Source organism: Lagenorhynchus albirostris, chromosome 3 (assembly GCF_949774975.1).
Source record: "Lagenorhynchus albirostris chromosome 3, mLagAlb1.1, whole genome shotgun sequence".
Taxonomy (NCBI): domain Eukaryota; kingdom Metazoa; phylum Chordata; class Mammalia; order Artiodactyla; family Delphinidae; genus Lagenorhynchus; species Lagenorhynchus albirostris.
Genome location: NC_083097.1, coordinates 40979693 through 41007490, shown reverse-complemented (window position 1 = coordinate 41007490; position 27798 = coordinate 40979693). Strand labels below are relative to the sequence as shown.

The window sequence follows — 27798 nt, the reverse complement described above, 5'->3', positions numbered from 1 at the left end:
CTATAGTGTTCATACTTGCTTTTTCCTAATTAATTGCATATCTCTTTGGATGATCTATTCATTGTTGAGAGTGGGTTATTAAAGTCCCCAACTATTATTGTATTGCTGTTTATTTCTCCTTTTAGCTATGTTAGTTTTTGCTTTTACAGCTGACCCTTGAACAACATAGGTTTGAACTGCGAGGGTCTATTTACACGCAGATTTTTTTCAATAGTAAATACTACAGTACTACAGTATCTGCAGTTGGTTGAATACATGGATTTGGAACTGTCGATATGGAGGAATCATGGATACAGAGGAACTACTTATATGGAGGGCCATCTATAAATTGTACATGGATTTTCAACTGCATGGTGGGTCTAACCCCTATGTAGTTCAAGGACCAAATGTATATTTAAATGCTCCAAGTTGGACACATAAATATTTAAAACTGTCATATATTTTTGATAGATGACCCCTTTATCATTATATAGTGACCTTCTTTGTCCCTTTGTGCCATTTTTAAAGTCTATTTTGTCTAAGTATAGCAACTCTTGCTTTTTTTAGTTACTATTTCTTGAAATATTTTTCCATCCCTTCACTCTCAGTCTCAAAATACTGTATCGTTAAAGCTAAAGTAAGTCTCTTGTAGGCAGCATATCATAAGATCTTTCTGTTTAATCCATTCAGCCATTTTATGTCCTTTGATTGGAGAATTTAATCCATTTATATTTAATGTAATTATTGATAGGTAGGGACTTACTTTTGCCATTTCATAATTGTTTTCTGGCCATTTTATAGATTCTTTATTCCTTGTTTCTTATCTTTCTATCTCTTTTTTGTGTTTTGATATATTTTGCTATCACTATGCTTGAATTCTTTATCATGTTCTTTTCTGTAATTACTACAGATTTTTCCTGTATGATTATCATGAGGTTTACATAAAATATTTTAAAATTATAGCACCCTATTTTAAACTGATAACAATCTTTGACTTCAGTAAGATTCCTAAACTATACTAACTTCTCCCCCTCACATTTTAGGTTATTGATGTTAGAGTTTATATATTTTTTATATTGTGTAACTAATATCAGATTTTTGTATTTATGGTTATGTTTCTTTTTAACTTCTAAACTTTAGTTGTAAGTGAATTATGCACCACCATTACTATATTATAGAATCTAACTTTGACTATATATTTACCATTACCAGTGAGTTTTATGCTACCTTTTTATGTTTTTATGATGTTAATTAGTGTCCTTTTACTTCCACACAACACCCTTTAGCATTTCTTGTAAGGCAGGTCTACTGGTGATGAACTCCCTCAGTTTTAGTTTTTTTGGAAAGTCTTTATTTCCAAAGGACATCTTTGCTGAGAACAGAATTCTTGGTTGACATTTTTCCCCCCCGATATTTTGAATATGTCATCCTGTTCTCTCATGGCCTGAAACATTTCTCTTGAGAAAGCTACCCATAGTCTTATGGGCGTCCTATTATACTAATTTTCTCTCTTTTGATGCTTTCAAAATTCTTTCTTTGTTTTTTTACTTTTGATAATTATAATGTATCTCAATGTAGTCCTATTTGGGTTGAACTTATTTGGAATTCTTTGGTCCTCATGGATCTTGGTGTCCATTTCTCTTCCCAGGTTTGAGATATTTTCATCCATTTTTGCTTTAAGTATACTTTCCGTCCTGTTCTGTTTCTCTTCTCCTTCTGGAATTCCCATAATGTGGATATTATTTCTTTTGATTGTGTCCTGTAAGTCCTACAGGCTTTCTTCACTCTTTTTCATTCTTTTTTGTGTGTGGTCCTCTGACTGGATAATTTCCAATGTCCTTTCTCTAGGTCATTAATTCTTTCTTCTGCATGGCTGAGTCTGATTTTGAAGCACTTTATTGAATTCTTTGGTTCAGTCGTCATATTTTCCAGCTCTGAGATTTGTTTGTTTTTGCTTTAATGGTTTCTATTTCTTTTTGAACTCATTTTGTTCATGCATTGTTTTCCTAATTTTATTTTGTTGTCTGTGTGTTGTTGTAGTTCACTAAACTTCTTCAAGAGGATTATTCTCAGTTCTTTGTCTTACAGTTCATAGATTTCCATTTTTTAGGGTCAGTTATTGGAGCTTTATTTGATTTCTTTTGTAGTGTGATGTTTACCAGATCTTTTCATGGTCCTTGATTCCTTACACTGTATTTCACATTTCAGTGAGGGGGTCTCCTCTTCCAGACTTTATAGGTTTCCTTTGGCAGAGACAGTTCTTCACCAGTCAGTTCAGTTTGCATTTCTGGATGTGTCTGCTGGTCAAGTCCTTGGCAGGAGGGGGCTTGCTATCAGGGTCTATTTTGGGGTGAGATCACTGCCCAAGCTCTGAGGTTAGGAAGGAGGTGCCACTGGCTGAGAACAGTTGGATAGGACTCCTGGTTTATTTCATTGGCTAAGCAAGGCTGTAGGATGGTCTCTGCAGTTGCCTGGGTTCTTTGGTCAGGCTTGCTAGATGGTCAGGACTGGGTACTACATTCAGCAGTGAAGTACTATGAATTAGCTTCTCTGTCCTGATGGGATATCAGGACAGGCCCCAGGTCCTATCCAGCCCATTGTTCGGGGACCCAAATTAGGCAAAACTGTGCACTGAATTCTCTGGCCAAAGAGGGCCACCAGTTTTGCTGTGCAGACAGGGAAATCCATGGGCTGTGTTCTCTTGTTAAAGTGTCACTGTAAGCAGGGCTATTAGATGAGCTACATAGCTTCCCAAGTACCCTGGTTAGGTTCCCTGCTTGAGCAAGCTGAAAACTATATTCAGCAATGGGTGGGGCTACACATTAGTTTCCTAGCCTGGCACAGCCGGGGAAACAGCTCCAAGTCAGAAAGGTTTTTTGTTTGTGGTCTTGACTCAAGCTGACCAATGCCCCAAGTAATCTGGCCAAACGAGGGCACTGGTTTGGCTCTGCAGTCTATCAGTTCTGCCTGCTGAACTCCCTGCTTGAGCATTGCTGGGCTATACAGTTTTCCAGCTGTTCTGGACAGGCTTTCTGGTTGGCCAGGTCTAGGAGCTTCACTCAGCAGTGTGTAGGCCTAGGAATTAGCTTCCCTGCCTGGGTGGATTAAGGGAACCATCTAAGCCCAGCACTGGCTTTGCTCTGCGGGTAATCAGCTCTGCCTGCCAGACTCTCTGCTTGAGTGTTACTGGGTTATGTAGCTTCCAGGTGTTCTTGCCAGCCTTTCTAGTCAGATGGAGCCAGGAGCTACACTCAGCAGTTAGTGGGGTTATGACTTAGCTCCACTGGCTGGGTGGGAGCAGACCAAGCTCCAGGGCTAGCAAATCTCTTCATTTGGGGACCCAAATCAGGCAGACCAGAACCCTGCTAAGTTCCCTGGTCAGACTGTGTCGCTGACTTGGTTCTACAGATGAACAAAGCCACTGGCTGGGACCACTACCTGGGTGCTATAGGTAGAAACTTGATCTGCCAAGATCCAAGTGCTGCTTGTTACAAGCCCCTCCCCACTTCTCCATCACCATCAGATTCCCAGTGGTCAAGACCCACAGATTCCCCTGTAATCTTTATGAGACAGTACTGGAGTGAGGGCTCCCAAGAAGTGATCCACAGTGCTAGGGGAGCTGGATGTCAACCCTACACTCTCTTTTCCCACTGCAGGAACCATAGGTTGAGGGGAGACCTCTCAGCATGGTTCTGCACCAGCCTGGGAAAGGGGCAGTGTGCTCAGCATGTAACCCTCCTATTAGCTTTCTAATGTTGTCCATCTTTTTCTCTGTGATTCAGGAGGTGCTTCAGCCTCACCCCTGTGTTCTAGGATTTCTCAGTGGTGTCTTGTCCATGAATATTTGTTAGTTGTTTTCCCTGTGAAGCGGAGCAAAGTCAAGAATAACCTATGCTCCCATCATTGTGACATTACTTCCTCTAATATTTCTTTTAAAGCACATCTGATAGCAATGGATTCTGTGTCTTTGTTTATCTGGGAATATCTTTGTTTTCGTATTTGAAAGATGGTTTTGCTGTATGTAGGATTTTTTTTTTCTCTCAGCACATTAAATATGTCATTCCACTGTATTATGGCCTCCATAAGTTGTTTTATTTTTTTTTAATAGGAAATCAGCTGTTAATCTTATTATGGTCTCTTTGTATCTGATGTATTGTCTCTTGCTCTCATGGTTTCTCTTTTTGTCTTTCAACAATGGCCTATGATGTGTCTAAGTTTGATTTTGTTTTGTTTTTTTCCTTTTCTATCCTACTTGGATTTTGTTGAGCTTCTTGTTGTTTAGATTGGTTTTTTAATCAAATTTGAGAGATGATCAGCATTATTATTTTGAATATTTTTCTCTGCTATTGTGGTAGGTAAAATAATGCACCCCCCAACCACTACCACCCCACAGACATCCATGTCATAATCTATGGAACCTATGAATATATTGCCTCACATGGAAAAGGAGACTTTGCCGATGTGATCAAAATTAAAGACCTTGAGATGAGGAGATTATTTTAGATTATTCAGATGGGCCCAACCTAATAACAAGTGCTAAAAAGAACCTTTCCTGGCTGAGGTCAACGTTGGAATGAGATGTGACTACAAAAGATGATCAGAGAGATGCAATATTGTTGACTTTCAAGAGGATGGGGGCCATCCGTTGAGAAATGTGGGCATCCGTAGAGGCTGGGAAAGGAAAGGAAACCGATTTTCCCCTAGAGTCTCCAGAAAGGAATGCAGCCCTGCCAACACCTTAATTAGCCCATTGAGACCCATGTTAGACTCTAACCTACAGAATTATAAAATAGTGAGTCAGTGAATGAGTGAGTGAATGAATGAATGAATAAAAGTCTGTATTGTTTTAAGCCACTAAGTTTGTGGTAATTTGTTGTGGCACCAATAGTAAACCAATATTGCTCCTTTCTCTTCTTCTGGTACTTCCATTATGTATATATTGATATGCTTAATGGTGTCTCATAGATCTCTGATTTTTTTTCATTCTTTTAATTTCTGCTCTTCAAATTGGATAATCTCTATTAATCTATCTTCACGTTCCCTGATCTCTTCTGCCAGCTAAAATCTAGTTTTGAGCCCCTCTAGTGAGTTTTTCATTTTAGTTATTGTACTTTTTAATTCTAGTATTTCTGCTTGATTTTAAAAAAATGATTCTATCTCTATTAATATTCTCTATTTGGTGAGTCATTGTTATACTTTCATTTAATGGATTAAATATGGATTCCTTTTATTTTTGGAGCATATTTGTGGTAGTTGCTTTGAGGTGCACCCAAAAGTAATGTTATTGACTGATTTTTTTCCCCTGTGTGTGGGGCACACTTCCCTGTTTCTTTTCATGTCTCATAATTTTTGTTGTTGTTTAACTGGATATTTCAGATAATATAGCAACTCTCAGTCCCTATTCTGTGTCCGCACTCCAGGCTTGTTGCCATTTTTTGTTTCTTTCTTTAGTGATTTCATTGAACAAACTTTGTGAAGTCTGTTTCCTCTGCAGTGTGCAGTCTCTGATGTATGTCACTACTCGTTTGTTTTCCTTCTTTATTTTTAGGCTTCCTAGGCATCACCCCTGAGTCAGCATAGCTCAGCGTCCAATGATCAGAGGTTGTTTTGATCAGAGGTTGTTTTAAGCCCCCTGAGCCTTTAATGCCTCCACTTTTTGTTGGTGGATCTGTGTATAGTGTTGGGAATGCTTTCAAAGTTCAGGAGTCGGTTACAAGTCTTCCCCATGTTCAGTCAGGAACTAGCAACTTCTCTTGTTACTTAGATGCAGTCTTGCTCATATATACAGCTTTTCAAATGACCAGGGATGCCTGGTCAAGGCCTTGCAGGGATGCAAGGCCTTGCTTGGCAAGGCCTTTTTTTTTTTTGGCTATCTCTTTCCCTGGATCTCCCTCTTAAATTTCTGATACAGTAAGTCCCCTACATATGAACAAATTCTGTTCCAATAGCACGTTCATTAGTCCAGTTGGTTCATAAGTCCAACAAAGTTAGCCTAGGTACCCAACTAACACAATCGGCTATATAGTACTGTACTGTAATAGGTTTATAACACTCTTCACACAAATAATACATAAAAAGCAAACACAGAAAATAAAACATTGTTAATCTTACAGTACAGTACCTTGAAAAGTACAGTAGTACAGTAAAACAGCTGGCATACAGGGGCTGGCATCGAGTGAACAGGCAAGAAGAGGTACTGACAGGAGGAGGGAGAGGAGGTGGGAGATGGTAGAGCTGAAGGATCATTAGCAATAGGAGCCGGAGGGTAAGCTGCAATTTCACTCATGCCTGACGCTGATGGCATAGGTTCTGGTTCCTTGCTGGATTCAATTCTATCTACCCTTTTGAAAAAATGATCCAATGATGTCTGGGTAATAGCTCTTTTTTTCTCGTCATAGATGACATGGTAGCACTGGATTGAATTTTGAATGGCGGCTGCAGTCCTTTGTGTACGGTTCTATGTTTGGGTCCTGTGCCTCGAAAACTAACAGTGCCTCCTCAAATGAAGAAAATTCCCTTGCTATTTCCTGCTCTGTGAATCTCTTCAGTTCGTCAGTCACTTCTTCTTCCTCTTGTCGCTCACTTTCTCAATTATTTTCACTTTTGTTTCTATCATTATCGTTTGGTGCTTCTTAGCAGTACCAGCTACATCACCGCTACTTTTACACTTGCTTCCAGACATCCTGGACTTGAAATAAAGATACCGTACTACTGTACTGTATACAGTACTGTACGGTAAAGTACACAAAAGCACAACCACTATGTAGGGGATGCACGCACGTGACAATGTACGCCAGACATGTGAACTAACTTATGTGATTAGACATGCAAACGCATGTTCGCATCTTTGAACGTTTGCAACTTGGAGGTTCGTATGTAGGGGACTTACTGTAATGCCATTTTGTTTACCATTACTAGTAGTACAGAGACACTAACCATCCGTGATTATTTGGCACTGATATCTACTGTTTTTGATAGCGTTCCTGGATATGGTTTTTCCATGTTCATCTCCAAGTAAAGTAAGCCTCTTCAGGCAGGGCCAAGCAGCTACCAGTCCTCATGACATGCTATGCCCACTCTGAGCAGAACCTCCACAACACAAGGCCAGAGCCCTGGGGGTGCAGATAGGAGCCACTGGTCCTCCCAAGATACCCCATCCTTTCCTGAAGTGGAATCTATGTCCCAAATTGGGAGCTGGTGAGGGAGGATGGGAGCTATCAGTTCTTACAGGCTGCCCTACCTTCACAGTGTAGAATTTCTAAAACATAGAGATGAAGAGAATGGGAGCATCCCCTGGCTGAAATGACATAGACTCCTACATTTCTTACAGAGATGCATAGATTTTCTTAAGCAAATTCTTAATTGATTATATGCCCTTTGGTCAAATTCCAGAGACATTTAGAAAATATTAATTTATGTACTTATCCAGTTTTATCTCTGTTTCTCTGAGGAGACAATCTATCAAGCTTTTCATGTAGACATTTCAGAAGTCCCACTGCCTAGTCAAATCTTGACTATGATGGTTGCAAACTGCTGATCTTCCAACTCCAGCAGCGTTCTCTCCAAATTTACCACCACTCAGCACTTGGCATTCTACTATAAGCAAGAGCCCTTCCTTCTCCTCCATTATTTATCTATATTTATCATCAGTATGGATTCATGAGTTACTATTCTTTTTCCTAATGGTTTATACTTTATTACTGTACTTAGTAATTTTTCTGTTCAGTTTGTCCAGTTTTGATCAGTGGGGGGTCCCTTCAAGCTGGATTCTGTATTTTGGGCATCATTTGGTTGTAATGTTTTCTCACTTTCTGGGATAGCAAGGTGTTCTAGATTCATCTTGTACTTACCCTGTCCCAGTGCTGGACTCAGTCATTTTTCTGAGAAGCCCTAGTATATTTCATTAAGAAATGTTATTACAGACCAAAATCTTGATGCTAAGTGTAAATATACACACATATATGTATACATACATATACATGCACGAACATACATATTTTAGAAATCATGTTTGCATCGATATCTCCTATTCATCCCACAAAGTTATTTCTTCCCTTTCCTCATTCTATATTTGTATGTCCTTTCTTCAGTGAACAACATAAGTATATTTATTCATTTGCTCACTATTCTAATACATCCAAATTTGTTTCAAAATTTCATTGCCCATACCACTATGTAAAACAACCATATCAAAAAAAGATCTATGTGTTTGCAATTTGTTCCCACCATTCCACCCCATCCAAGAATGTGGGTATATATCATCAAATACTATGTTCAAAGTAACTTAGATAAGTTCTTTCTTTTTTTTCCCTTTTAGTGTAGTTATGGTATTCATTTACCCCTTGTAGGTAAAGTACTTCATTGTTTTCCAGTTTTCTCTCCTTTTTGTACAAAAGGATGTGTGTGTATGTGTATACATGTATATGGAAATATATATATACACATACATATATAGGTTATTAATCACAGCCTTAATTATAAAAGATATTATTTTGTACTTAATTTTTCAGTAAATAATATCGCCTAGAAATCACTCCACATCAGTTCATACAAATCTTCCTCACTCTCCTTAAAAGCTGTATTATACCCAATTGTGTGAATGTTCCATATGTCATTCATTCAATTTCCTATACCTAGATATTTATGTAGTTTCTAATAATTATGTAGTTTCTAATATTTTAAAATTACAAATAAGGCTGGGATTAATAACCTTGGGCATATATATTTTTATATTTGTTGCAGCATATCTTCAAGGTAAATTTTCAGAAATGTGATTACTGGGTCCATGAATACTTATATAGTTTATTAGAATTGCTGAATTCCTCCCCATAGGGGTTGTTCCATTTAACATTCCCTTCAGCAGTGTAAGAGTGCCTGTTTCTCCACAGCCTCAACAAAGTAAATTAGCAAGCTTTGGCTTTTGCCTATCAGATGGGTGAAACAAACTATCACAGGGTGCTTTTAATTAGCATTTCCCCTTATTATGCTTGAAATTACATTTTTACGTATGTTTCAGGGTCATTTTTGTCTCTGTGAATTGTCTGTTCATGACTTTTGCACATCTTTCCATAGGATTTTTAGTCCTTTTCCCCTTCGATTCTTAAAAGTCCTTAGTATAGTTGGGAGTAGCTGTTAACTGTGATATGTTTGCAAATATCTTCTCCCAATTTATTTGTCTTAAACACTGCTTATGGTTTCTTATCATCCCAAAGATTTGTATTTTTTATATAGTCAAATTTATCAAACATTTCTTGTATTGCATCTGGATTTTGAGTTATAATTAATAAGAATTGAATCATAGCTAAAAACCTTTTTTCTACTGAAGAGAGAAAAAAGAGAAATTCACCCATGTTTTCTTCTAGAACTATTACCTCCCTCCCTCCCTCCCTACCTTCCTCCCTTCCTTCCAGATCTCTGATCCATTTGGAGTTTATTCTTATGTATGGCTTGAGGAATGAATAGTTTTCTTTTCTTCAGTTGTCCCAATACCATTTATTAAAAACATCATCTTTGTCCCAACTGATGTGAGATATCACCATTATTATACACTAAACTTCTATATGTAGTTGATCTATTTCTGGACTTTTTATTCTATCCCATTGTCATGTTGATTCATGTTCAGTACCAAATTGTTTTAATACAGACTTTTTCATATATTTAAATATCTAGAAGGGGTAGACCCCACTCAGAGTTTTGTTTTATTTTATTTTCAGTGTTCCCCTAGCTATTCTTTTGTGTTTGTATTTACATACAAACATTAGGATGAAATTACCTAGATCCATATACAAATTTATTGGAATTTATACTGGGATTACATTAAATGCATAAATTAAGTAAAACGGACATCTTCATGATGTTGAGATGTCCTATCATAGAACAAAGGATATCTTCTCATTTGTTTAAGTGTATTTTTCTGTCTTTCAGGAATGTTTTATAAATTGTAGAAAACAAACTTATGGTTACCAAAGGGGAATGGGGGGAGGGATAAATTGGGAGATTGGGACTGACATATACACACTATTATACGTGAAATAGATAACTAATAAGAACCTACTGTACAGCACAGGAAACTCTACTCAATACTCTGTAATGACCTATATGGGAAATAAGTCTAAAAAAGAGTGGATATATGTATATGTATAACTGACTCGCTTTGCTGCACAGCAGAAACTAACACAACATTGTAAATCAACTATACTCCAATAAAAATTAACTTTAAAAAATTGTTCATAGTAGTCTCTTATGACCCTTTGCATTTCTGTGGCATCAGTTGTAACATCTCTTTTTATTTCTAATTTTATTATTTGAGTCCCCTCTTTTTGTTGGTGAGTCTAGCTAAAGGTTTGTCAATCTTCTTTATCTTTTCAAAGACCAGCTGTTAGTTTTGTTGTTCTTTTCTATTGTGCTTTTGGTCTCTATTTCATTCATTTCCATTCTGATCTTTGTTATTTCTCTTCATTCTACTAACTATGGGATTCATTTTTTTTCTTCTTCTAGTTCCTTGAGGTATAAAGTTAGGTTGGCTTTTTTGAGATTCCTTCTTGTTTGTTTGTTTGTTTGTTTTGCGGTACGCGGGCCTCTCACTGTTGCAGCCTCTCCCGTTGTGGAGCACAGGCTCAGCGGCCATGGCTCACGGGCCCAGCCGCTCCGCAGCATGTGGGATCTTCCTGGACCAGGGCATGAACCTGTGTCCCCTGCATCGGCAGGCGGACTCTCAACCACTGCACCACCAGGGAAGCCCTCCTTCTTGTTTCTTGATGTAGACATTTATCACTATGAACTTCCTTCTTAGAGCTGCTTTTGCTGCATCCCATAAGTTTTGGTATATTTCCATTTTCACTTGTCTTAAGGTATTTTTAAATTTCTCACTTGATTTCATTTTGACCCATTTGTTTTTAGTAGAATGTTGTTTAATCTCTACGTATTTGTGAATTTTCTAGTTTTCTTGTAATTAATTTCTATTTTCATACCATTGTGTTCAGAAAAGTTATTTGATATCTTCTTAAATTTATTAAAACTTGTTTTATGGCCTAACATATGACCTATCCCAAAGAGCATTCCATGTGCACTTGAGATGAATATATATTCTGCTGCTTTTTCATGAAATGTTAAATCCATCTGGTCTAATGTGTTAAGGCCAACATGTTTTTTCATGGATTTTCTCTCTGGATGATCTATCCATTGATGTCAGTGGGGTATTAAAGTCCCCTACTATTATTGCGTTGCTGTCTGTTTTTTCCTTTACATCTGTTAATATTTACTTTATGTATTTAGGTGCTCCTATGTTGGGTGTGCAAATATTTACAAATGTTATATCCTGTTGTTGGATTGACCCCTTTATCATTATGAAATGCCCTTGTCTCTTATTACAGTGTTCATTTTAAAGTCTATTTTGTCTAATATAAGTATAGCACTTTCAGCTTTCTTTTGGTTTCCGTTTGCATGGAGTATCTTTTTCTATCCCTTCATATTCAGTCTGTGTGTGTCCTTATCTCTGAAGTGAGTCTCCAGTAGGAAACATATATACGGGTCTTGTTCTTTTTCTTTTTTCAAATACAAGCCCATTTATTTAAAGCTAGGTTAACTCTTGTTTGTTTTTTTTTACATTCAGCCACTGTGTGTGTGTGTGTATGTATGTATGTATGTATGTATGTATGTATTTATTTATTTATGGCTGTGTTGGGTCTTTGTTGCTGCAGGCGGGCTTTCTCTAGTTGAGGTGAGCGGGGGCTACTCTTCATTGTGGTGGCTTCTCTTGTTGCGGAGCATGGGCTCCAGAGTGCAGGCTCAGTAGTTGTGGTGCATGGGCTTAGTTGCTCCGCGGCATGTGGGACCTTCCTGGACCAGGGCTCGAACCTGTGTCCCCTGTGCTGGCAGGCGGATTCTTAACTGCTGCACCAGCAGGGAAGCCCCAGCCACTGTCCTTTGATTGGAGAGTTTATTCCATTCACATTGAAAGTAATTATTGACAGGTATGAACTTAATTGCCATTTTATTTATTTTCTCGCTGTAAGTTTGATTACATTCTAAATCTGTACATTTTTACTATTCCTCCCTCATTTTATATATTTGTGATGTCACATTTTACATCTTTTTATCTTTTGTAGTCCTTAACTAATTATTGTAGTTATAGTTATTTTTACTACTTTTGTCTTTTAACTTTCATACTAGCTTCATAGGTGATTAATCCACCTCCTTTACTATACATTTACCTTTACCAGTGGGATTTAAACTTATATATCTTTTCCTATTACTAATTAGCACCCTTTATTTCAGCTTAAAGAAGTCCTTTTATCATTTCTTTTAAGGCCGATTTAGTAGTGATAAACTCCCTTAGCTTTTTCTTGTCTAGAAAACTCTTTAACCCTCTTTCAATTCTGAATGACAACTTTGTTGAGTAGAGTATTCTTGGTTGGAAATTTTTGTTTGTTTTCCTCTCAGCACTATGAATATATCATGCTACTCCCTTCTCGCTTGCAAAGTTTCTGCTGAAAAACCTGCTTCTAATCTTATGGGGGTTCCCTTGTATGTAATGCATTGTTATTCTCTTGCTGCTTTCTCTCTTTGTCTTTAACTTTTGACATTTTAATTTTAATGTCTCTCTGTGTTCATCTTATTTGTAACTCTCCAGGCTTCCTGGATCTGGATGTCTGTTTTCTTCCCCACGTTAGGGAGATTTTTAGCCATTATTTTTTCAAATAAGCTTTCTGCCTTTTTCTCTCAATTTTCTCCTTCTAGGACCTGTATAATGTGAATACTATTTTGCTTGATGTTGTCCTATAAGTCCCTTAAGCTGTCTTTACTTTTTAAAATTCTTTTTCTCTTTTTGCTGCACTGATTGGATGAATTCCTCTACCCTGGCTTGGAGGTCATTGATCCTTTCTTTTTGTTTCAAGTAGTCTGCTGTTGAACCCCTCTACTGTAATTTTCAGTTCAGTTATTGTATTTTCATATTGGTGACTTCTGTTGGCACTTGTTAATATTATCTATTTCTTTGTAGAAGTTCTCACTGTGTTCATCTGTTCTTCTCCCAAGTTTGCTCTTTATCTTTATGGCCATTATTTTGAACTCTTTATCTGGTAAATCACTTATCTCTGTTTCATTAAGGACTTTTCAAAGGTTTAATTTTGTTCTTTTGCTTGCAACATATCCTCCGTTGCTTCATTTTCTATGTTGGTTTCTTTGCATTAAATAAAATAGCCACCTCTCCTAGTCTTGAAGGAAGTGGCCTTGTGTAGGAGATTAATCTCATTGTTTAACCTTGCCTTAGCTCTCTGTTGTCTGTCAAACCTTTGTGGTTGTCCAAGTAGCCTATTTTATTTTGAATGGCTCCCAGTAGTTGACATGTGCCAAGACTTATTTTTTTATATGATTTACATTTTGGCATTTGGATATTGTTGTTTTCTTCTTTGGAATTCTCTCCATATATTTCTTTGAGTGGTATAACCTAAAGCAAAATGCAGTGTGTATTTGATCCTTTGGAAATTTAACTGAAGCAATTCTTCACTTACCTCAATTTATCCTTTGTTTAATACACAGTGAAATTGCATTAGGTACTCCCCAGGGTTCTTCCACACTGTTACATACTTACTTAATTCCTATTCATCTTATGGTTCTCTATGATCCTTCATCTCCTTCTCATTGTTAGCAATTTTCTTCTTTCTTATGTAAAGATCAATCATCCCGTCTTGCAAATTTATAATTTATATTTCCCAAGTGCACTGCACTGTGTCCTCTTAGGTGAATTGCCACCTTTAAAAGACTAAAGCATGCTTTAATTGTGGTATATATTACTTTAGACTCACATGGAAATCCCTTTGTAAAAATCATATGATTGTTACATGTGCAAAATATTTCCTCCATTTTAAGAACTGTAAATCTATATTGATCCCAAAAACTTGGCCTCTGTACACCGATGCCAAATTGAATCTCGGAGACAGAGCTTTGGGTGAAGTAGAAAAGAATAGCTTTATTGCTTTGCAAGGCAAAGGTGGATACCATGGGCTTGTGCCTCAAAAACTATGTGTCCCAACCTGAGAGGATTTGGTGAGGAGTTTTACAGCAGTGGTTCAAGGGCAGGGCTGCTGATAAGGATCAAGCTGTGTGTATTCATAATGAAAAATGTCAGCAGATATTACATTGTAATCTACTATTGGTGATTTTCTCTAGATATGGATATTCATTAAAGAGTAAATTTGAGTTAGATATTAACAACAAAATTAACTATGCTTTATCACTCTGTACTCACAAGCATTTTCTATTTCTTACCCATAAAACCATTAATTAGTTCAAGTATTCACAGGTCTGCTAAGTCCTGTTTATTCTCCATTTTAAGTACAACTTTAAAAGAAACTGTTCATTATATTTTTTAAATTTATTATTTATTTTTGGCTGCATTGTGTCTTTGTTGCTGTGCACAGGCTTTCTCTAGCTGTGGCGAGTGGGGGCTACTCTTCGTTGCGGTGTGAGGGCTTCTCATTGCAGTGGCTTCTCTTGTTGCAGAGCACAGGCTCTAGGCATGCGGGCTTCAGTAGTTGTGGCACGCAGACTCAGTAGTTGTGGCTCACGGGCTCCAGAGTGCAGGCTCAGTAGTTGTGGCACACAGGCTTAGTTGCTCTGTGGCCTGTGGGGTCTTCCCGGACCAGGGATTGAACCCATGTCCCCTGCAATGGCAGGCAGATTCTTAACCACTGCGCCACCAGGGAAGTCCGTCTGTTCATTATTTTATCTAAGTTCTATTTATATCTGTAGGCATCCTGCTTTATCTTTCTCACATTATGATTAAAGTTTAAAAAAATTACTTAGAGATCCTAGCAGGCACACATAAATTTAGCCATATGCCTGGCCACAAATAATATTTAATGAATGATGTGAATTTTCATGAAGCAGAGTGCCCAACATTTATTAAGTATATACTAGGTGCTTATTTATTCAATCACACTTGATAAGGACACTAAGGTATTAGAGAGGTCAAGTACAAGTGGCACATCTGACACTTGATCTAAGGGTTGTCGTACTAAAGAATACTGCGCTTTAGTTTCTCTTCCAAAGGGGATATTAAATCCAATAAGTTTAATTATTTACTTACTTATTTTAAACTTTTCTTGGCTCAAGCAGGCCTAACTTCATCATAGGTCATAATGGGCATGTGATTGTTCTAGGGAACCATTCAAAAGGAGAGACAGTTATGAAACCTCATTGTAATTAAAAGACTGATTTTTGTCAACTTGTATAAGTGACTCCCTCTTCCACAACTTTAAATTATATCTACTATTATCTCTGAAGGCCCTTCTAAACTAATCTTTCTTGTAAATACCAATAACTGTGTACTGCTAAACACACTTGACAGATTGACAGTTTAAAGAGTGAGGTGGCTCTGGGATATTTTTCATAGCTTTATTATTCCCATGTTTTGGATTATCTGGGTGAGTCCTAAATGTAATCACTAGTGTCCTTATAAGAGAAAGGCAGAGGGAAATTTGACCTGAGGGGAAGAAGGTAATACCTAATGCAAGATGTTACTGGCAGCACTTCCCTGGTGGTCCAGTGGTTAAGACGACGCACTTCCAATGCTGGGGGTGTGGGTTTGATTCTTGGTCGGGGAACCAAGATCTCACATGCTGCACGGAGCGACCAAAATGAAAAAAAAATGTTACTGGTTTTGAAAATGAAGAAGGGGCTGCAAGTCAAGCAAGGCAAGGAATGTAGCTCTGGAATCTGGAAAAGGCAAGGAAACGGATTCTCTCCTAGATCCTCTGGAAGGAGTGCCCTGACCACACCTTAATTATGGCCCAGGGAAACTGATTTTGATCTTCTGATCTCAAAAATTGTAGAATTAATGTGTGTTGTTTTAAGCCAATAAATTTGTGATAATTTGTCACAGAAACCATAAGAAACTAATACAAAGACTAAACAACCTTTTATTTACTACTAGAACCACAGTTTCTTAATGAAATTGCATCTAATTTTATTCAATCTCCATTTCTGATATTCTAGTAATTTTGGTGCTAAGCACATAGCAACGTCTAAGGAGGTATGTAGCTGTTGAGCTTAGAGACAGTTCTTTTCATTTAAAAAATCCTTTATTGGCCTCCTCAATTCCTTATTTATTACCTCTTCCTTTTTGTTTACTGAAAATACCTTCCCTAAGGAATTGTCTGTGACCCTCCTCTCTGTTCTTCATAATTTTATACTCACTACTCTATTCATTGCCAGAGCTGTCATTGTTACAGTCCAGCCAATGCTCTTGGCCCATCTGCTAAGCTCCAGACCCACATTTCCAATGGTGGGCTGTGAATCTTTGATAGCTATCTTTTATAGCTCATTGGCATCCTGCATTCACTGTAACTAAAACTGAATTCATCTTCCCACACATAGATTTATAAACAGAAAACCAAATAATACCAGAAATGAATGTTTCATCAAATAAGGCATGTTAAGAATTTTGTTTTGCTTTGTTTTACACAATAATGGAAAACTAGAGAAGTATCTAATTTTTTGGTTTTTGCAGATGTCAATTTTGAGTAATATTTCTTCCAATATGTCTTCACTTTGCCTTGTTCCACATGGACCATCCTAGTCATGGTGCAAATGCTGCAGGAATGGAAAATCTGACTTTTAGATTATTCTGTATATGAATTTTAACACATTCATCTTCTCAGTCATCAAAAACTTTATATAAAGTTGTTTTTCTGTTTAACCATTATAAGCCATATCAAATGCTCATGGACCATGCACGTTGTAAGTGCTGCTCTGACATCACACTGAGGTTTGTCTTTATGTTTAAATCAACTTTTATTGAGGTATAATTTACATTCACTAAGATCTACCAAATTTAAGTATAGAACTGATATGGAGTATGTCCTAAGGTATACTAAGAAAAAAGAGTACATATAGTATGCTTCCTTTTGTGTAAGAAAGGAGAAATATGAATATGTACATTTGCTTAATTTCCAAAATGAAACACAGCTAAGATAAAATCAGTAAGTAATAAAATTGGTTACCACAGAGGGTAGGTAAGAATGGGACTCCTTCAACTTTTTAGTACAATTTTGATTTTTGAACCAGGTTAAAATTTTACATGTTTAAAAAATAAATCAATAAGAAAGAAAAAATGCTATACATGAATACAAAGGAACAAATGAACCTAACTGTATATGAAAATAGATAATATAAAGAGTTAATTCAAGGAACTTGGGAAACAGTGCCCTGACTCTCTCTCTCCTTTTTTCTGAATAAGAATTGTGAAGAAATCTTGAACTTTACCTTGTAGTTTGTTACTGGTGGTATTAGTGATTTCAAAACCATTTTGTGTGTATTGTAGGATAGAGTAAAAGAGTAATACACTGATGTTAGGAACCAGGATTCTCATTGTGAGAGAAGGGTGATAAAATATTCAATGGGGGTGAGGGAGAGTAGAGGAGGAGGGAGATGCAGAGAAAGAACTCTGAGCTACTGGACTGGAATTGGAGGTTATCAAGATATAAAATATGAGCATGTGTGTAAACTCTGCCCACTTACATGGGTCTATATAGTACCCTAAATTTTTTTTATTGAAGCATAATTTATAAATTTGTGTTAATTTTTGCTGTACAGCAAAGTGACTCAGTTACAGGATACTGAATATAGTTCCCTGTGCCATTCAGTAGGACCTTGTTGTTTATCCATTCTATATATACTAGTTTGCATCTACTAATCCCAAACTCCCAATCCTTCCCTCCCCCACCCCCCTCCCCCTTGGCAACCAAAAGTCTGTTCTCTAGTTCTGTGAATCTCTTTCTGTTTCATAGATATGTTCATTTGTGTCATATTTTAGATTCCACATATAAGTGATATATGGTATTTGTCTTTCTTTCTGACTTAATTTGCATAGTATGATAATCTCTAGGTCCATCCATGTTGCTACAAATGGCATTACTTCATTCTTCTTTTTATGGCTGAGTAATATTCCATTGTATTTATATACCATATCTTCTTTATCCATTCATCTGTTGATGGACATTTAGGTTGTTTCATGTCTTGTCTATTGTAAATAGTGCTGCTATGAACATAGGGGTGAGAGCCTAACCTTGATTTCTAAATATTACTTTCCGCTAAAAGGAAACAGGGCTCCTTGGAGAAATGACTGATTCCAGGTCTGAGGGGGGAATGTACAAAGTAAACCTAAAATATATTGTTCCAGAAATCAAGGAAGTGTTAAAAAGGGGGTAAAGATATGCCAAAAGGGACAGAGGAGCCAGCTTGAGGGAGCTCCCAAAGGTGAAATCTGGGACATTAAATATAATGAGAATAATGAATACTAAATAAAAAAGAATCCATAAATCAACAACAGTAATTAATAACAACAGCAAACCAGTGGGGCTAGCTAGTAAATGGAGAATTGACAGAACTAGAAAATTACCATTTGCAGTCTCTGGTGTAATACCTGATTCAGGTAAGGACAGTCCAAAAGTGCTTACACAGTTTGGTAAAGTTTTCTTGGGAAACAGGATTTATGCAACCTCAAAGTATCAAACCATAGATTATGTACTAATTAAGAGATAAAAGTACTTTGTGATGGAGACTCTGGCATGTACCACCTTAACCAAGTGATTACACTAACATCACCAATAATTGGACAGTGATTTTATGTGCCTCCAGGACTGATTCTTTGAGAAAAACAAAAAATTACTAATTATTGGTGATATTAAGTTTGATCACTTGGTTGAGGTGATACGTGCCAGATTTCTCCATCATAAAGTACTTTTATCTCTTTTAGTTAGTACATAATGTATGGGTTGACACTTTGAGATTGCATAAATCTGCTTCCCAACAAAATTTCACCATTGTTTTAGCATTCTTTGGATTATTACCAGGAATGTTTAACTTTAATCTCATCATGAGGAAACAACGAGAGAAAGCTAAATTATGGAACATTTTTTGAGGACTAGCCTGAATTCTTTGAAAACACCCAATGTCATGGAAGAAACAAAAAAGCAGGTGAACTGTTCAAGATCAAGGAGACTAAATTTAATATATAATTATTGATTGGATCCTGGACTGAAATAAATCAGTGTAAAAAACAATATTGGGGCAACCTGGCAAAGCCTGAATATGGACAATTGTTAAACTATCAACAAATTTTTTAAAATTGTGACAATATTGTGGTAATATAGAATAATGTCTTTTTTCTAAAGAGATATTTCCCTAAGTATTTAGAGATGATATTATGCCTGCACCTTACTTTTAAATGAAGATTGTGGGGAGGAAGGGAGGGAGAATACATGTGACAAAATATTAACTAGTAAATTTAAGTGAAGGGTATATGAGTGTTAATTTTTAACCTTTTTTTCTTATAATAAAAATTTGTGGAAAATCCCAGTGAAAAGGAAAAAAATTTTAAAATATAATCAGTGATCTTTAGATTAGGAGAAAATCTATTACAGTATAATATATTATTATGATCACATACCATTGTTGGCAGGCTTTGGTCACAAAATCATCATCATGAGCTTCCTACAATAAATAATGACATCTCCTGGACTTATTCTTGTTAAATTGACAACTGGAGAGACACTGGAGCTTCTCATTAGGTTCCCAGAGTTGCCATATATTCCAGCATTCAGTTTCCTCAGCCTAGATCTACCCCTAACCAGGATCCAAAGCACAGGCGTAATCATGTCTACATCTATGGGTAATCAATTAAATCACAATTTGAAAATCTATTTTTTTCTAATTTCGTGATTTAATCTTCATTACCCATGTAGGTTTAATATTTATCTTCCAAAAAACCCACTTTAATTAACTTTTCCTCAGTTTTCGAGAATATATGGGAGATTATTTTAACAATATTTAAGATAAAACAAGATTGTTTTATAAAATTTTTAAAAAATCTGAGTTCTAAAATTTAAAAAATCCATTTAAAATTAACTCTTGAGTGGTCAGTGTAATTCTTAGATGAGTGTAAATAACATCAACTTTTGAACAGCTATTGAATAGCGTCCCAGTAAATATCCACTAACAGTTTCAAAGACATATCAACTGAAAACTAGAAGAGAATGAGACAGACCAGGTTTGGTTTGTATTCAGAATCACTGAAACAGTCAAACTAATCATTGTTTATTGTGCTTTCCCACGAGTGAGCCTTTGTTGAAGACATTGAGAAAGAAATTTCAATACTTACAGTTTCAGTCATTTGCAGTCTGGCTAGGGAGGTAAGAGTTATATGTTTTTAAATATAAAAGCAAAAAACTGGAAAAATCAAAACGTTGAAAACCAGAGGTTTAAATTGTGTATTATATGCCACAATATGAAAAATGTCTTGAGAAAACATGATATAGTCAGTGTGTGTTTGGTAACTCATACTGTATGACCTAAATGATTAGCACATAACAAAAGCATATATTTATATTTTCTAAAAATAACAGTGAATACTAATCATCTCTAACAAACAAAGAACTGGTTTTTATTTTCTGAGTCTTTTAATATAAAGAGCGCACAAGAATATAAAATCTTTACCTGGACCTCACAATCATGAAGTGTTGATTTGTGGGCAGCATTTAGTATGGAACACAATTCATTCAGGCTCAAAGAAACTTAGAGAATATTTCTAATTAAAGAAGAGGATTTCAACAATAAGGAGATTTGGGTTTAGGTTTATCAGATTGCAACGTAATCATGAATTTCTTTACCTATGATAAAAGGAAAATTTCTAAGACAGCATTTTGATAATGATGGCTGGTAGTTTATAAATATTATTAACTTGAGAATGGTCATAAAAAGCAAGTATAAAACTTCAATATTGCAGATTTCAAGTACTCCTTTTAATAGATTTTTAAGTGCCGAAATTTCCTAGAGGTATGATCACCTGAAAATGTCTCTCTATAAAGGAAATTATAACAAGTTTAATTTGAGACATCAAAAAACATTTAAAATGACACCACAAAATGTATCTGTAGTTTAAAGGTCAAATTTATTAGGAGATTGAGGTGTAATATACACGGACTATAAATACTGAACAGCTGACTTTATTCACAGACAAGCAGAGATATAATCCGTGCCAACCTATTTTGTGGATACTCTTGTTCTTTTGTTCCAAGAAAAGTTTGCGCCGTAAGACTTGGACTTGGGTTTCGGAACCCTTCTCTCTTCAACATCATAGCTCCATCCTAGAAAACAAAAACAAAAATAAACACACAAGAACAGAATTAAAGAGGATACCTGAAGAACACAGCGAGCAGAGGCTAACTTTCATAAATTTAATGTTCATTTATCACGAGTATGTGTCAACACATTTGAAATATAAATACTTAGTAATGCGTTCCCTTGTAATCCTGTGTAACGAGAGGGTCTAAAGTATTGCCTGAAGATGATTTACCATATCTTAAAGGTGTAAGCCATGATTTAATTTCTCCTTGCTGAATATTACTTGTTCAAATATCCATTAGTTATGTATTATGTAAAAATTTCCATTCCTCTTTGTGGTTTAATATGTGATTTCTTTAGCTATAATGAGCAATACTGAACAATATAACCCATCTCACTGCTTTCTAAGAGCTGGTGCCTTTATAACAGTTTGGAGCTCACTTGAAGTGATACAGAGAAACATGTACAGAACTAACTATATAAATCAGAGTTAGAGGAGACCATAAGAGATTACTTGGTTGAGCTCCCTGGAGTTTGACAGGCAGATTAAACTCAAAAAGTTTTTCAACATTTGTTTCAAGGGCTGTCTACATTAGACTCCCATTGAAGTATCTGATAACAGTGCAAATTCTTAGGCCTGACCAGAGATCCATTGGATCAGAATCTCTTGTGGGGACCTGGGAATCTGTACTTAATTGATCCCAGGAGATTTTTATGCATAGAAATTTGAGTACCACTGGTCTAAACTGTCTATTCCCTTCTGAGAGTTTACACCTTCTCTCCAAAGCCCTTCTCAGTGTTTCACAATTTTGAAAACTGGATTTATATATGTCTATACCTTCTGCTTTAAGTATAGTTCAGTTCTTCTAAGACATGGAGAAAAACCAAATAAACACACTCCTCCTTGAAAATATAATTGTCATACTTTTATTCCCTAGTCCAAGCAACCTATCTATATAACTCACTTTTCTTCATTAGATCCATTTCCCATCTCTGTAATTTGTCATTCTTCTCTTCTAGAACTTTCTTCAAATAACTCATCTTGAAACATTTGATTCATGGCTGAATCATGCAGTCATATATAAAATGTCCAAACTGAATACTGTAGTCTAATTAAGTAAGCTTCTTGATCTTGAGAGTTGTTATGAATTCTAGTGCCTCTAGGTGAGTATAGTATTTGCTACCACAAAGCTTACGTTTCAACAAGCCTTTTTGAATTCAATTTTGCCGTAAAAGTGAAGCCTATGAAACTCAAATCATCAAAGTATACTGCTAGTATGCCTATTTCAGTGCCCAAAAAGGGGAAATAATTAATAACTCCACTGCTAGAACACTATCTTCAAAGAAAGCCCATTTGCTAGAAGGAAATGGAGGAGGAATGCAAATGAAACAAATGGTTTAAAATACATCTTACTTTCACAGAACCCCAAATACTGGTATATTAACAAGTGGTTGTTTGAATTTCAAAAAATTTACTAAAGAGCATAAGAATAGTACCTACTTTATAGGTTGTCATGAGGTTTAAACAAGCTAATTCATGTAAAGTCCTGGCATTCATTAACTTCTATGAGAAAGGTATTTTTCTAAAACCTTTATATGAATTAATATTAGTTCTTTTATATAACTGAGGAAACTGAGGCACAGAATGGTTAGGTAACTAGCACAAGGTCACTCAGCTAGGAAAGGGCAGAAGCAGGATTTGAACACAGTCTGATTCTGGAGCCTGTGCCTTAACCATACTCTACTGGTTCTTGTGGTTTACAGTAAGAACTTGATAAACGTAAAGCTATTATTTCTCCCTCAAGTTTGATTTGCAACTTCCTAGCAACTTATCTTCTATATGAAGTATTAATGTGAATAAAATCTGTCATATTGGAACCCATTAATTTTGAACTTATGATGCTTTGAATCTAGTTAGGCATAATTTGGCCTAGTTATTAACTATAGAAAGGGGTTTTGGTAAGCAAATTAATACTGTGAACTAAGTATAATTTTAACATTATAAACTTCTCAAGCATTTCCTACATTAATCAGCAAGTGGTGCTGATAATTATAAAATACTCAATTCAGTAAAGCAGGTATAACAATAATATTTACTGAGCATTTGTTATACGTTTAACAAATATTATCAATTGCCTTCTCTGTGTCAGGAACTGTTTAGACACCAGAGGTAAAGCAGTAAACAAAAAATTTCCAAACTTCAAGTCAGTAGGGGAGGAGAAGTTAATAAGTAAATGCATAGTATATTACGTGCTAATATAGTAAAACGTACAATTAAAAATATATATTATATACTAATGAGTACTAAAGAGAAAACATTTTAGAGAGGGCAGATAGGGGCACCTTCCGTCCCTGAGAAGATCACATTTGAGCAAAGACATAAAGGACATCAGAGAGTTAGTCATGTGGATGTCTGGAAAGAGAGCTTGAAGGCAAAAAGAATGCAAGTACAAAGGCCTCCATTCAGGAGTGCGCCTGGTATTCTGTGTTCTAGGTCCTGCACTGAGTTTTAAAATTGAGTTCATAGGTTGCCTGGCTTATGAGGTAGGCATTATAAATACCCTGATTTTATATCTAATTATGAGGAAAAATAGAGAACATAAACAAGCAGCCTAAAGCCACATGGCTAATAAGTGGCAAAGCCTGGATTTTAATTCAGGTTAAGTCTATGCACCTAACCACCTCATAATAAAATGGCATTTCCCTGTAACTGCAATTTTTATCTATTTCACCCATCTCCTTTCAACCTGTGTGATTTCCTAACTTTTTTTTCTGTTTATTTTTGTAAATGAGTTGAAAAGACGGTTTTAAGAATCCCTGGAAAGTAAGGCTACGTCCTCCATATGTCCCCCCATAGTTGTGAAGAAAGGAAATCGTTTCTAGTGTGGATTCTATGTCTGGTTATTGTAATGATTACTGGTAAGTCACCCAAGACTCTGTGATCTTTTTCTTGCCAAATGATGGGTGAGACGACTTACGTTCCCTCCCCCTCTGCCTTCCTACACACACTCTCCAGCCCAATAAAGACACTAAGAGGAACTGAAGAAGAAATGAGAAAGCACTTAGAAATATTTAGTAATTGGTACTATACACACACACACATACTTGATAATCACTCTCAATTACAGTTAATCCTTCAACCACGAGGGAGAAAAAGAATTTTTTTTTACTGCATCAGAATGCAGACATAGCTCTATTATCTGTTCTGTCCATGGAGTCTGAAAACGCTGTCAGGGTCACTGCAATGTGAGAAGACTGGGGTTTTGTACACATAAAAGAACAACTGGTTTGGGTTTTCTCCTGGTAACTAAGGAGTGAGCTGACTCTTGGGAATTGTGAGCCAGATTATAGTTGCTGTTGATAGTGATAACAACAATAAATAGAAGTATCATTATAGGGACTGGAATGTGGATGGGCAAAGCACCCTGTGAAACAAACAGAAACACCCATGGAAGAAACCTGCGTTTGCTAACGGCATCCATCTCTATGCTATTACTTTCCACTTTATCACAGCCACCAGTGATTTTTCTACGGAAAACTCTGTTCCCAAAGCGACACAAGCAACTGTGTTTCTCTGATTAAGTAAAAGCAAAGAAGGGTATGAGGAAGTCTAATGACAATTCACAAAGACTGAAACTCAAGTCAGAGTCTACGTAAAATCTCCCTTTGGATTTTTCAGCAGTTTTCTACTATGTAGGACTGATGTTACAATGAAAATTTGCCCTTTTCTGGAACCCTGTTAAGAATCTGACCACATTTCCAAGCATCCCTCTACAAAGTGTTTACCTTACAGTGCCTGGATGAACAAATTTACTGGTCCCACTAAAAACTTCATACCACAATCTTTTAAAATTATTTTTGTAATATTGTAGCAGTATAAAGGCTACTGGGGCAAGCTGTAGCTTAAACTAAAAAGACAAGATAACTACAAGAGTAAAAGCACTTGAAAGGACATTGAACATTTGTACTTAATGAGTATGTTACATGAATTGTACTCATCTTTTCTACTTCCTATTTGAAACTTTTTCTTAGAAGGATAGAAGATAATATAACCTGTGGGAAATAAAACATAGACCTTTAAGAATGGAATCTTATTTGTGAAATGTTTAAATTTCCACAGGAATTCTTTTTCAACCTGAAAATTTTTTTTAAAGAAATAACTCAAACGAGTTTTTGAATGAGATTATGAAAGTGAAAATGCTTGCACTCTCTGAAGAATGCTTGTATAAAATCAAGGTGTAGTCTATGACAATGGTCTCATGTGTTGTTCTGTTGTTCTGGTTGTTCTGAAAACCAGCCCTTGCTCCTCCCAGCTGTGCAACAGAAGAAGATCAAAGCAACTGAGTCTAAGGCAGCTGCCCAGGGATGGGGTAAAGCTCCTAGGGCTGCCGTCACTTCCCACTGAGGAGAGCAGCCATATGGCATGGATTAACCACAAATCCAACCAACAGCACCCCAATGATGAGAAGCTGACTCCCTTTGCTGTTTCACACACTGGAATGCTTTCACAAAGATATTTGAACTTTAAGCCCTAGTATCAGAGAAATACCTCTGGCAAATGCACCAATAAACTTAAAATGTGATCTGTGATATCCCATGCTCAATTTCTTCTTCAGAAATATGCCCATTTATTTTGTTGACCTCCAGATTGTGGCTGGTATATTCTACGTCCTATGATATGAATGTCTGGTGTAACCTTTTCAAATACTACCAAAAAACAAAAACAGAAAAGCCTCTGAACAAAACGAGACCCCAATAATTTATGAATTCCGTGTATGAGACAAAAGAAAATCCCATTCATTTAAATTTACAGAACCATTTTATTTATGGTTCAGTAATGCAGAAATACAGAGAAACATTCATCAGTGTTTTTACTGCTTGTGAAATATGTTACCTCTAGTAACCTTGGTTCAAGTCCTGTTAAAGGTCTTTCTCCTCTAATAACCTAATCGCAAACTCTGATATTTGGAAGTGAACGGTTTAATGATTTTTCCTACTGTCCATTTGTGTACAAAGTAAGAACGATCACATAATTTGGCACAAACTGACATATCTGGCAGTCACTGCTAACAGAGGCATGGGATCAGAATAGCAAAGACTTTGAGAGGTATGTTGATACTTAGAAAGTTTCAAGATTCCCCACCAGGCCATGGGCCCATACTATGCGCCTAGGTAAAAGCAAAGCATAAACTTAAAATATAATTTAAGGAAGGAAGGGGAGAAGGAAGAAAAGTAACTTTACAGGCACTCAAAAGTACCTTGGGACTTCCCTGGTGGTCCAGTGGTTAAGCCTCTGTGCTTCCACTGCAGGGAGCGCCGGTTTGATCCCTAGTCGGGGAAATAAATAAGATCCTGCATGCCGCGTGATGTGGCCAAAAAAGTACCCCTATTTGAAATTCTCACGTATCTAATATTTTGGGGGAGAGGAAGAGGTTCAGAATAATTTAAAAATATCTTAGATCTTCTTTGAGAAAATATTATAGAGGAGAAATGTATTTTGGATACACTGGCAAAGCAGTTCTTTCCATGAAACTTATGTAAGATGGATTAGCAACACCCTACACCTGCCACAGCTGCAAAGACCAAAAAAAAAAAAAAAAAACCTTTGATACGACAGTTAATGCTCCCTTAAATTTTATCTGTTCAAATAATATATTTGCTATACAGTATTATTATTTTGGAGCCACATTATTCAGAAGTTGCCACAAAACAAACTGGTTTGTGTTCCAAAAGTACATTTGAAAATCAGTCATTAGAAATTTACAACACATTTTTCTAGAGAACGAAACTATACAACAAAGGTAGATTTTCAAAAATCACTTAGGGGCTTCCCTGGTGGCGCAGTGGTTGAGAGTCCGCCTGCCGATGCAGGGGACACGGGTTCGTGCCCCGGTCCGGGAAGATCCCACATGCCGCGGAGCGGCTGGGCCCGTGAGCCATGGCCGCTGAGCCTGCACGTCCGGAGCCTGCGCTCCGCAACGGGAGAGGCCACAGCAGTGAGAGTCCCACGTACGGCAAAAAAAAAGAAAAGAAAAGAAAAGAAAATCACTCAGATTTTGACATAATTGGTCTGGGTGTGGTCTGTGTGTAGGGATCTCCAGAATCCTGTAGATTTCCAGAATCCTATATAACCCAAAATATACTAGAACCTCACTAAGCCCCCATGTATAACACTATCTCTATGAGAAAAATTATTTCAGACTTCCAACAGGGAATCTAAAGAATTCACATCTGTCTGTCTGTCTTTCTCCTTAGCAGCCAAACGGAACATTTCCCTAGCCACAAGACAGTCAGTAGTACTGGGACTGGGGATTGGGAAGAAAGAATTATGTAGAAAAAAAAATTGGTGCTTCAGTAGAGACGACGCAGTGTTTATAGAACAACAGATCATAGCTGTTAATCTTCTTTGAGTTACTTTGCAATTCCAAACGTTGTATGTACAAATAATCTTCATTATTCGCAGATTCTGTATTTTCAAATTCGCCTACTCACTAAAATTCATTTGTAAACCCAAAATGCATACTTGTGATGCTTCCATGGTCATTCATGACATGCACAGAGCAATGAAAGTTTTGAGTCATCCAACACACATGCTCCAGCTGAGATCAAACGAGGTAATGCTCTGCCTTCTTGTTTCAGCTCTCACACTGTAAACAAGTATCCTTTTTGTAGTCTATTCACAGCCACGTTTTTTGC

The 27798-nt window shown here is 36.6% G+C and overlaps 1 protein-coding gene across 4 annotated transcripts in view; it reads right to left on the bottom strand.

The window, feature by feature from the left end:
* Positions 1-20910: 20910 nt before the first annotated feature.
* NDUFS4 (NADH:ubiquinone oxidoreductase subunit S4) overlaps positions 20911-27798 on the bottom strand; it is a 123207-nt gene continuing 116319 nt past the window's right edge. For all 4 annotated transcript variants that reach the window (XR_009539475.1, XM_060142946.1, XM_060142945.1 and 1 more), the window contains one exon: positions 20911-21125. Coding sequence is in view for 2 of the 4 variants with exons in the window: in XM_060142943.1 (XP_059998926.1) it covers positions 21022-21125 (104 nt within the window). In the remaining 2 variants the exon portion in view is untranslated. The remainder of the gene's footprint in view (positions 21126-27798) is intronic.